The 12,779-nt window shown below is 36.7% G+C and overlaps 2 protein-coding genes across 4 annotated transcripts in view; one reads left to right on the top strand and one right to left on the bottom strand.

The window, feature by feature from the left end:
- wech (tripartite motif containing 71 protein wech) overlaps window positions 1-12,779 on the bottom strand; it is a 155,422-nt gene that overhangs the window by 61,022 nt on the left and 81,621 nt on the right. The window lies entirely within an intron of this gene.
- sona (sol narae) overlaps window positions 2,199-12,779 on the top strand; it is a 90,632-nt gene continuing 80,051 nt past the window's right edge. For all 3 annotated transcript variants that reach the window (XM_076412932.1, XM_076412930.1, XM_076412931.1), the window contains exons 1-2: window positions 2,199-2,683; window positions 10,074-10,140. In XM_076412932.1, the coding sequence (XP_076269047.1) occupies window positions 10,075-10,140 (66 nt within the window). In that variant the 5' untranslated portion in view covers window positions 2,199-2,683; window position 10,074. The remainder of the gene's footprint in view (window positions 2,684-10,073; window positions 10,141-12,779) is intronic.

Here is a 12,779-nt window from a genome sequence, read left to right as displayed (position 1 = left end):
GTGTTTGTTGAAAATTTTGTAAACTCGAATTTTATTTCTATATCAAAAAATAATTGATGTACTCCAAAAATAATGGTTTATATGTTTTTTTCACCGCCATATTTAACAAATATGAAAAATTGGGGCCCAATGGAGACCCAAAATATTTGGCCATTTATTTTCCTAAGTTGTTAAAAAATCGAGTCTTAGTCGACATACTGGTAATGATAAATAGTGAAGATAGGAAGCACTATTGCAAGAAGGATTTACTTCAAATACAGTAAGAACTGACTATTAAATACAATTGAATTGAATATGTTGAATAATATTTACAGGATTGTGATAAATTGACAACTACCACAACTATATTCCTTATCAATAGTTTAAAGTACAAACAATGTATTTTGGTATTTAGACAGTATAATCTTTCTTCTATTATTTTATCAAGCATTTTGACGTATAGTACAAGTTAATTTAATTAAGCATATACTGGCTATATTACTCCTTTAGATAAAATTTAATATAATTAACAATAACCAAAATAACTAATATCCTACCAAGACGTCTTTTCGTGTCCTGTCGATTTTCAACATATTACTTCCACAAATCAAGAACCGTCACCCGAGAATCGAGTTGATCTATAAAACACGTCAAATCGGTTGTCTATCGACGGAGCAGGTTGTACCTTAGATTTCGCGCCGAATTATAATTGATAATTTTATGGCTTTGACCTAGGATGATGGGTTTTTATTTTGTAGCTTTAATTAATGATTCTCCCAACAGCCATTAGTGGCTTATATTTTAAGTGTATGCAAAATTCTGGGATTAGAATAAATTAAACGCAATTTTATAGAAATCGTTTAGAACTTCGGTTGTCTATAATATTCCAAATGGACTATTACTTAATTAAACGAAGAATTGCGCGTAAACATTATAATCTGTCTAATTATAACCTGTTAATCTTCACCTTTTAATTAAGAACAAAAATATAAGAAAGATATCAACAGGCAATGAGACGACAAACCCCCCGAGATAACAATAAAATAATATGAAGTTGATTTCATTAAAAAATCGTTCTTTCGTAACGATCCTTGTGTGTCGAATTCGTTAAAAAAGAAAACCAAACAATACCCACGACTGTCTAATTGATATAATTCACACAATTGCCCGTTACGACACGCACATATCCACTGGTCGCACACGAAAAACCGCCGAAAATCCCGAAGATTTCTCGCCGCGACCGCGCGGCAACGTCGCAGCGCTTGAACGCATCTCGCGAGCTCCGCGGCGCGGACCTCCCAGTCGTTCCTTTCGGTATAGCACCGAGCGACGTTGCCGGATCGCGCGCGGCCGAACGAGAACCAGATTTTCCTTTCACTTTGCCGCAACTCTGTCGGTGTTCAGCAATCGGTAGGGGACGGTGGGGTAGTGTCGGACGAGATTATTCGGTTCTTTGTTAATAATCGCCCGGTTTGTTATGCAATCGATTAAGTAACACAAAATATTATTGTGGGTAAAGAATTATTGTGGATTTCTGGGGAAATGTTTGAATTTTTTTCCTTTCAGAATCTTCTAATTCTTGTATGTGTCAATTTGTTTTTTGCTCCACTTTTTTTACTTCAAATTGAGGAAAAAAGCGGTCGAAGGTCATTGAATGCTGCGTGAAGCTTATGGCAACCATTCTCCATCGATATGTATGCTGGTTTTGGACGTTTATATAGTGACAATTTTAACACCAAAGACAGAGAGCGTTCTGGCTAAGCTACTGATAAAAAAAATGATGTCGAGGATAGAAAACAGCAATTGATGCGTTTGATCCGAGTACTGCGTGAAAAACGGGCGAAATACGAACAAAGGCACGACAGTGTTAATTTCCAGCATGGCAACAGTCGATCATATGTTGCAAAATCGTCGAAAAAGTACTTGAAAACATAAAAATGGGAAGTGCCACTCCATCCGCCGTATTGTTCTCACCTTGCTCCTTCTAATTACTAGTAGATCGAGCTGTGGATAGCCTCAAAATATACATCGTTATTATATACCAGTCAATGTTGAGTAGCCCTCAAGAATGTTTGGCGTTGTTAGTACAATGTTACAGAACATAGGTTCTAACATAGGTCTCTACAGTTAGATAATCGGAGCTCTCGGTACTTTCGCGTCCGCTACTACACCGGTCTCCCCTGCAACCCGCCAAACTTTCCCTCTCTACGGGCCCGCGCGGTCGCTGCCAACACGCTCGCCTTGTCGCGCGCAATCTACGAGCGCGAAACCCGCCGCGAGCGTCTTTTGTTCCACAGACTCCGCGATCGACCGCGCGACGCTCGCACTTCGGTCCTTTGACAGATCAGCCGCAGCGCGCGTCCATCACCGTACCCTCCGCCCCACCCCGGCCAGTAGTCGGCTTGCCAGAAGGATTTTCAGCGTCGCGTAGCCCACCCCGTGGACGACCGCAGCTCCTGGTCAGTTCAGTTCCGAACCTAGCACCGCGGTGTCGCGAGTCTTTTGTTCCATCGCGCGGGTGATCGAAGTTTATCCGATCCGTCGCTAGTTATTTGTCGCGAAATGGCCGCTGCGATCTCGACGTTGCGTTGAGAGTGTCCTGCTGTTTCAACATTATCGCCGTTAGCGTTCACGTTACACCCATATTTGGGCGCCGATTTCTTGGGATTGGACTTGGTGGTGCCCGGAGCCCGAGCGAAGAGAGGTAAGTTCGGCGGTGGTGTTGTTTCGCCGCTGCCGCTGCCGTTGCAGTGCCGAACGAACGAAAGTAAAAGTTCTTCGATCGCGTGCGTAATACACGGCCAACTTTCCATTACAAAACCGTCGAGCTGAGAACGTCGGGTTTCGGTTTATTTATGAAATCGAGCGGGTCACGGGTCTTTGCTAATGTCGCCGTTCGACGAGGAAACGCGGGGCGGCCTGTACCGCACGGTAACAGTTAATAGAGCTCTCGCAGTCGCCCAGATCGACAATTAGAACGTTCTAACGACCCCGTGGTGCCTATAACAAGTAATATGGTCGACGGCAGCCTGATGACGGGTCTCCTCTGATCTCTTCCAATATTTTTGCTGTTTTTTCGACTTTCCATGAAGATTCTCCCTACAGATGTTCGACAGGGAAAGAGTTTTGCTATTTTACTGCCTGTTGATATCTCCAGATTATTCACATTAAATAATGTTAATATTCAAAATCACAGAACTTTGATAGTTATTAACAGTTGTTCTTTAGATCTAGCAAAAATGGGTGAAGTCTTCTTAGTTCAGGTTCATTCTGATAGTAATATTCTCTCAAAGTAAGGCAGCACAACATTAATAAGACCTTGCATGTTTTCTTCCAATGATTTCGCTATTTTTGATTTTTTTCGACAGGGAAAGAAGGCTGCTTTCTTACTGCCTGTTGGTGTCTATCCACATTAAAAAGGTTAATTAATGTTCAAAATCCCAGAACTTTGAAACCTATTAACAATTGTTATTTAGGTCTACCAACAAATAGGTAAAACGTTCTTGGATTAGATTAACTCTGATAGTCATTTAATAACAGCATGTTCTCTTTCAATGTTCTTGATGCCTTTGTAATTTCTCCGCAGGAACAGAGGTTTGATGTCTTACTCCCTGTTGATGTCTCTCGATTAATGACAATTAAAAAACGTAAAAATATTTAAAATCGCAAAACCCTGCAAGTTATTTACAGTTGTTCGTTAGATCTAGAAATAAATGGGTAAAACATTATTGGATTATAATCACTCCGATAGCAAATTAATCTAAAGATAACAAAGCATAATATTAATAAGCTCTTGCAGGTTTTCTACCAATTTGTTCCCTGTTTTTGATTTTTTTCGACAGGGAAAGAAGTTTGCTGCCTGACTGCCTGTTGATATCTCTTGTTACCATTTCTCGTTCAACCATTATCTCTTAGATCAAGAAGTGAATAAGTGACGCCTTCATGGAATGGATTCCTTCTGATAGTAATAATATATAGTAATAATTTAATCTCAAATAATACCGCTCCATACTAATAAGTCCTTGCACAGTACGCAATAATTGCGAGTGTTATAATAATAATTATGCATTGAGTTTAAAGCAACCGTTTTATACAGTGTTTAATACAGATCACGCGTTTAAAGGTTTTCGTTGGAAGATGCAACCATCACAATACATATATTTTGAAGATGTTAAAGAAAGAGGATTATTAATGCTGTTAATGCAAGAAAATGCATTAAAACACATAAACTATTATTTATTTTTAAAATTATTTCTTCTATTGCTTGTCGATTTTTTTCTCAATAAAAATATAAGAAAGATATCAATTAAAATATAATACAGTGATAGCAGTTTAATGTCTACGATAGTAGAGTAATGAATATTGTAAACTCAACCAATCATTTGTTGCTCATTCACAAAAATCGTATCAGAACATGGGAGATTTTTCGGAGATTGGTTTCAAATGTAGTTCTCGTTGTGACTCATTAATCTTAACGATTAATTAACGAGTACTAGTCTGGTTTCAGTAGGAACATAAAATGGTGCTAAAAGATAGCAACAGGCGATAAGGCAACGAACCTCTCGCCTTACATAATGAGATAATTAATTTTTTACGTGTTTTTTTTGCATATTCTAAAAACATCAGTTTTATTTTAATTGCGCTATTAATCAAGATATCGCCATATTAATTATCAAGTGATTTAGTAACAAACTTAAACGATTATATGATCTTTTCTTCTATGGATGTTCGGATTCATCCAACGCCGATGCATCGACTAAGAATCATGACCAGTCCGTGACCCGAAACAATAGACTGTAACGATACCGTCCTCTGTAATTTTACGGCAATATTAAGGTTGAGTTTCCCAACGCCAGTTCGTTTTCTTCGGTGGCCTATCTATATCGTTGCGGGCTCGTTGTTGATGTTGTTTTTTTCGTATAGAAATCACGTTCACAGAAAAGAGATATACAACATTCCTCGATAATAACGGGTCAATGTTAATATGGACGCGGTCATATTATTCAAAAACGCCCATTGAATGTTATTATTGTAACATTCGTTGAGCGCATACGCCAGCGGATTGCTTAAGCAGAAGAAAATGTTTCGACTTTTACTCGGGTACGGAGATTAAATAGCGTTTTTCTTAAATTGTATCATGTGAGCGTAGAATATTAAAATGTTGTTGCATGAGTGATTTATTTCTGAAGAATCGGATACGATTGGGTTGTTCTGCACATGCGCATTACGATATTTTACATCTGCTTACGTTTATTATTTCATATGGATACAGATGAGAAAATATGAGAAAAAACAATCAAAACTTCTTTTTGTTTTAATTGCTAATTGGAGTAATAAACAAATTATAGCGAAGCTGTGACGATAAACTGAGTTTATGTATATAACATAATGGCTGATAATGTAAAATATAAGCTGCCAACGAACACTGTATGGTAGGGTATGTTAAATTTGTATATATCAATATTAATGTGTTAAATTCATAATAATTATCAAAAATATGATGTACAAACATGCACATTTGATAAGAATATGTACAGAATGGGTACTGATTCAGTTGCATGCAATATTGTACATGTTTCGAGTATGAACATTACATAGAAGCCATAAGATGAAAAATAAAATTACCAGGTTTAGTTGAACAAGGAACTAGAGCACATTGCTGGTGTCGAAGAACAAAATGCAAAAGAAATACAAGAAAACTCTGTGAATATATCTAATTCAAAATATCGATATTGAAACATGCCATATTTAACCTGAATTTTGTTTTGTTTCTTTCATTTTCATTATCTTCATACACTATAAATATCTATTAACATAATAAATATCTTCAACATAATAAATATCTATTAACACAAGTTTCATTTTGAATTACGTTTTTGTGAAGAACTGTTAAAAAAACTGTAAGCAACGAAAACGTCATACATAATCAAACTAAATTGAAATATTACTCATTTTACTTAGTAGTCTTGCAGTATTCCCTCTAGTTGGAAATGTATAGGATACAATGATGTTTATTGTGTTTTGTATTTATAGTCCTTCGATGATAATTTATCAGTTCTTCTTCGTAATGACAGTTTAACCTACTAAAAGTTCAATCTATCTAAAAAAACAATCTAGAAAATATACAAGTATACATACATATTCTTGTTTGCTTACTTATTGATAACTATTATTATTTACCATATTTTTGTGATGTTTATCAAGACATTTTTAATATAATAAAAGACTTAAACGTGTTTTATGTTACGTTATCTTCAATATTACGATATTTTAATTTTGTTAATCAAAAAGGATCAATAAAACTGATGTTATGAAAAGGCTCATTGCTCTCTAACTGCAACTGTTATCATACTCAATAAATTGACTAGTTTTTACTCAATAAAGCTCCTATTATGTGTTAAACGACATTTTCTCTTACTAAAATTTCAATAAATCTAAAACACATCTTACAAATCGTACAAGGTTTCTTGTTTGATCGCTTATTGGTTTTCTTTATTATTCATTATTATTTTGTGATTTTTGGTGACTTATCCAGATGCTTCTAATCTTATTGCGATATTTAATTTCCATTAATGAAAAAGAATCAATGAAATCGACGTTCTGAAAAGGTTCGCTGTTCCCTAACCGCAACTGTTGTCATGCCCGACATTGTTACCAACGCTAATTATATAAACAAAGCCGAGAAAGTTGACGATGACGCTTATGCAACCTCGATCGGGATCGATTTTGTTTTGCGAGCATCATGGCGACATCACGTCGCTCGAGATAAACGAAGAGATCGAAAAAGAAAAGCAAAAATCCGGAACCGTCGCCGACACTACGTGCGGGGGAGGTAGACGGTATTCGGTTTCTCACTTGTTACCTTTCTTCATGAAATATGGTTTCTTCTTCGGAGGAAAAAGAGGTTTGTTGTCTTATCGCTTGTTGATGTCTCTATTTATATTTTTAAAATAAAATTTGATTATATTTGTATCATTTAATACTAATTCTAGAGCTGAATAATAAGCTGAACTGTCGCCGAGGCTACGCCAGATGGTGGTAGATGGTATACGGTTTGTCGCTTGTTACCTTTCTTCATAAATTATGATTCTTTATTCGGAGGAAAAAGAAGTTTGTTGTCCTATCGCCTGTTGATGTCTCTTTATTTTTAAATGAAATTTTGATTAAACCCGTTTAATTTAATACTAATTCTAGATCTTAAACCTCAAGAGACGAAGAAGTAACATATATTAAGGAAGATTTTCTTCTGCGCACCATCGAGTATCGGAGTTATTGAACGACGGTTCTGATGTAATCGCGACCTCGTTCTATTTGTTTTCGTACGGTTCGTCGAGACTCCCCGAGGAATGGTTCCGCGAAACGACGACGGCGCCCTCTCCGGGTGTCCTATTGAAACCGGCGAAAAAATTTCGCCCGAAAAAAATTACGACTATTTTCGTTTAGTTCGATGGGTCCGTTCGCCGACCGACTGTCCATTAATATTTATCGAATCTCGCACATTATATAAGCCGTTTCTATAGACGAGATAATAAAACGCGTCCAGTGGCGTCCACGCTTTCTGCCCCCTATTTTTTAGGACACATTTCGTTTTTCACCTCTCGCTGTTCGAACTCGTTGAACATTTCATGTTAGTTTTTTATCATTCAGAGCGTCATTATTTCATAACTATAACATTTCGTTAAGTAACATGGTTCTAATTAGGTTTTATAATCATTCTACATAGAGAATTGGCTTAGGTTCATTAACTTATGATAGTAAAGCTAACAAAAAAAGGCGCATTCGCCATATTCACCGAATCCTTCACCAATTCTTCATATTATCTCTTTCTGTGATCACGGATATCTATGGTTTTCATTGTTCGGCCAGATTGTGTGTGTATTTTTTTAAAGTCTTACTATACGTTAACGCTGTACGAATCCTGATTCGCGATTAACATAACTTGTTTCAGCTCGCACGTCACGCCGTTCAAAGGTTTAACATAAAATTAGTAATTATTTAAAATTGTCAAGATAAGCGCGTTTCTCAGGAAGCCGACAAATATTCATCGATTCTTAAATGGTTACGTCTTCGAATGAGTATCGATTTGGACGCAGCTTCCGGCCGAACATCGCGCTATTTAACAATCGTGGATGTTACCGTACTTGTGCTGGTATAATGTATTATATTATAAAAGCAAGTGATACAAAATCGGACAAATATGAAGGTTAATGATGGATGTGGATCTGGGTGTGATATATTTAATATGTCGACGGTATACGTTGAATTAAATAAGCATAAATCATTTCCATCTGTTCTAAGTTTCGGTAGCCGAAGGTATTTCCTTTTACGGAAAGGTACGAATATTAAATCACCGTTTCTCATCAAGCACTATGTCAAGATGTTCGTCGGAGACCTTCAAACGTGAAACGTTTCAGCCGCAGGGTCAAGATGCTCTTTCGAAACTGGGTGAACAGATTTGTTATGTATCGCAGTACAGTACCGCCTCTACAGTACCAATAAAAATCGAAATCGACTATTTTCTTTGTGGTGGTACCGTTATAAAAACCTGTACTACTACGTTAAATGCCTTGCCGATCATAATTCTTTGGTAGGACAATTGATGTGGATTACGTAACGACATTAGAGAGTTCCAACAGTTGCTATTACGCAAAGTGGTCGGTCGAACAGTATTTATCGACAGACAACAACATCCAGTCTCTTTAACAGCAATATCAGTAAGAATAACAGATTTTTTATTGTCGTTGGATTTACTTTATTCGTAATTATGAGAATTTTGTGTTAATATATTTATTCAACGTAAATGTACAGTTTTTTGGTCCATAAATAGTGTTAATTTTAAAGAATAAATTACGATATTAATGGAAATAAGGACAGACCTGTGTTCTTCTTGATTATTACTGTTATTTATTTTATTATATAACACTCTTTGGTGCCTTGGTATTGTGAAGACAATAAAATGCTTTTTTTGATACATAACCGAGATAACTTGAGGTATATATTATAGTTTGATCTACTAGTTTATTACAAAACAATCAAGGTAGTGTTTATCGTAAATATCAAGAATTTGCGGTATGGTCGCAAACTGCAGTAACTCCCTATCTTTGTACTCGTTATCTCCTTGTTAACGATATGAATATGTAATTATTTCAATTGTTACTGTAGCTTTACAGTTATTTTATTTTGCTGTTGTCGAAGAAAATGACTGGATGATTTTTTAACGAACATAACGCCCCAGGTCTCCGCCACTGACTCGCGAATTTGAAATGCAAATGGACGCGATGGATTTTTTCGTTGTTTCTGTTAAACCGGAAGATTTACGAACGAACAGCTGCGGATAGAAAGGTCAGGCACGAGATCTGGCCGGCCACAAAAGAAAAATAACCATTTTTCGGGTACGACGCGAGTTCCAACGAGCCCGCAAATCATTTTCCGATCGCAATTCCGCGAAATAGGTTCAACGTACCATTGTTTATATTCGAGAACGTCGGCGGCATCGGAATTAGATCTCGATTTCGACTTGCGGTGTCCATCGAACATTCGATCGCATCTCTACAACTATATGCACTTTTTTTTTCTGGTATAGCTTCCTAAATATATTCATTATTTCGCCTGTTATATCCTCGCTGATGAAAACTCGACGTATTCGTTTTATTACCATCGGGAATATAATAAAAAATGTTGATTTTTCCTGAATAACTCGCAACAATTTATTACACCTTAATAAACGTAAAAAATCAATATTGATTAACGAGCACTGATGAATGGTTCATTGAGGATGATGTAACTAAATTATCTGAAAGAATGTCGTCTTTTTTATATCACTAGTTTCGTTTATACTATTGTAGTCTACTATAAGAAATACTTCAATTATATTAAGATAAAAAAAGGTTCTTGTCTCATCGCCTGTTGACCTCTCCTCGTTTTATAATAGAAATTATGCTGGACGGTATGAGTTAGACTGACAACTAATTTATGATGACAATGATATTGACATATAATATTTGAATGATGTCAACAATAGTTATATCAAGCACTGTTGTAAATTAAACTCTTCATTATTGTTTAATACTATTATAACACTTCTTCTTTTGCAGAATGGACAGTATCGCAAGGACCGTGTTGTTCGTCAGCTACTTCCTGATGGCGTGCAGTGCCCTGGAGGTGAGTACCTAGCGATATAACCGAAATCGGATTTGGCCAACAGTTTTTTTCGTTGTTCGCGCGAAAGAAAGGTCATTTAACTTGACGCGGGCTCTTAAAGAAAACATTCAATTATAGAAAACATCTTAATCGTCGCCGAAGGTTGCTCGGCAGAATCCAATCATTGTTTACGCTAGTAATTATGACCGTAGGTATAGCTCAGGTTAAAATCATATCGTGTTGGTATTTTTTAAACAGTAGTGTTCGAATAATATGATAACAATTTTGGTTTCACGCTATTTCTTGAGTTAAAGTTCGTGTTTTAGTTTAGTAATTAATAGAAATTAAAGTAAAGTTATTATATTCATATATAAGAGATCAATTGAAAAGTGCCTGGCCTACCATAATAAAACACATCTTTTTGGCACAATTAGTTTTTTATTCAACATAATTCCCTTCAAGGGTGATGCATTGTTTATAACGACCCTCCAACTTTTCGATACCATTTTTGGTCAGTTTCGGCGGTCACCTCTTCATTCGACGAGAATTTCTTCCCAGCGAGCATTCTTTTGAGATCTGAGAACAGGAAAGAGTCGTGGTGGGCCAGATCTGGAGAATACGGTGGACGAGGAAGCAATTCGAAGCCCAATTCATGGATTTTTGCCATCGTTTTCACTGACTTGTGACACGGTGCATTGTCTTGGTGAAGTAGCATTTTCTTTTTCTTCAAATGTGGCAGTTTTTCGGCGATCTCGTACTTCAAACGGTCCAATAACGCTATGTAATAGTCGCTGTTGATGGTCCTTCCTTTTTTTAAGATAGTCAACGAAAATTATTCCCTGCGAATCTCAAAATACAGACGCCATAACCTTGCCAGCCGACTGTTGCGTTTTCCATCCATTCTTTCCAATGATGTTCCATCCACTGTCTCATATCGACATAAGAACTCGGGTTTATTACGCTTGATCATCTTCAAACACTACTCCTATTCATCAACTGGTCGTCGTTTTTTAAATATTTTCGTCAGTAACAACCTCTTTTGGGCGTCTACTGCGTTCACCGTTTTCGGTTCTCATTTCACCACGTCTAAACTTAGCATACCAATCCTTGATGGTTGATTTTCCGGGGCCAGTGTCCGTAAACTCGACATCAGGCCAAGTTTTTGCTTCAACTGTATTTGTTCCCTTCAAAAAGCAATATTTTATCAACACGCGAAATTCCTTTTTATCCATTTTTTTCACAATAACAAAAGTTGCTGCACTCAAATACTATAATGCACAAACTAATGATCCGACAGCTGTCAAATTTATACATGCATGTTTTGAGAGTTAGGGCTAACTAAAAAACATATGGATTTAATTCGAGTAGCGCCATCTATGTGTCAGGCACAACATCAAGCAATAACCAAATTTCTTCTAATGGGAGAAGTGTCTAAGAGGTTTGTCTTCTTATCGATCACTGGTATTCCTTATAAAGTATGTCATTCATTTGAGAGTCTGTATATATACCGTATCTCGACCGTACCTCTCCTACCAACCGAGACACCGCATCAGCCATACTACTTGACCTGGTCAAAGTCAATTATAATCCACGATGAATACGTTCTTCTTTCGGCGAGAAGTACCAATGGGACCGAGGAATCTAAGCAAATATTTTTCTGCGGTAAACAGATACGATTTTCGAGGAATTACCTACCGAACGACAACAATAAGAAATAATCAACATGTAAATACGTACCATTTCTTATAATAAAGCCACTTTTATTCCGGTCCATACCGAAGAACGTTCGCAATATAGTACAGCTATTTATATCCGTGATTTGGCCATTTAAATATACAATTTGTTTTTTCTTTATTGTCTTTTTTCTATAATTTTATTCCTTTTATCTCTCGCACACATCAGGATCTCAAAACGTATTCTTTGTATATGGGTGATGCTCGATGAGGTAAGGAGAGGATGCGGGGGGGAAATTGTGCCACGGCCAAGAGTATCGTGATTAGAGGCTAAGCTTTGTTGTTCTACGAATTACACTGCTACGAGAGAATGAAATGTACTGTAAAAAGTCGAACGATTAAGAGTTTTCTTGTCTAATTACCTGTTGATCTCTTCGAGCATTAAGGAAGAAAGTACGGATTCTGATCTAACAATACTATATGCCGCATAACAATGTCCTGGGCATCCTTGGACTGTCAGCTGAGCGTCGTATAGGTAATGTAAGCGTTTCCAAAAATAACGCTGCCTTGATAATTATTTCATGACATGCAAATGGTATTTTTGCACGTTCTGTACATTTTATTGTGTACAATTTAACAATTACATAACGACGATTTTGTTTAATACCCAAAAATAAGATGAGCACGTGTTTTAATTAAAAAGAATTCGTAGAATGGTGAGACCTATTCGCCCGCATTGTTGGCAACCTTTGAGATATTCGCACTTGTTAAAAAGGTCACGCTTCTAGATCGGTATCAGTCTTGAGGATATCCTATGTTTCAATGGTGTTATCATTGCAATTATCAAGCTGTATTTATGATGGACAGTGTGTTTTACACATATTTTATTCTACACGGTCTTGGTCATCGTCGAACATCGTTGGATCTGTTTTCTGGTTTTCCACTGATAATGTTTCATTGACAACTAATGTATAAATAATGGCATAA

The sequence above is a fragment of the Rhynchophorus ferrugineus genome, unplaced genomic scaffold (genome assembly GCF_030347505.1).
Source record: "Rhynchophorus ferrugineus isolate W39M unplaced genomic scaffold, kcgeb_rfMv2 rfM8, whole genome shotgun sequence".
Lineage (NCBI taxonomy): Eukaryota > Metazoa > Arthropoda > Insecta > Coleoptera > Curculionidae > Rhynchophorus > Rhynchophorus ferrugineus.
Note: the sequence above shows the minus strand (reverse complement) of the source record. Positions and strands in the feature narration are given on the sequence as shown.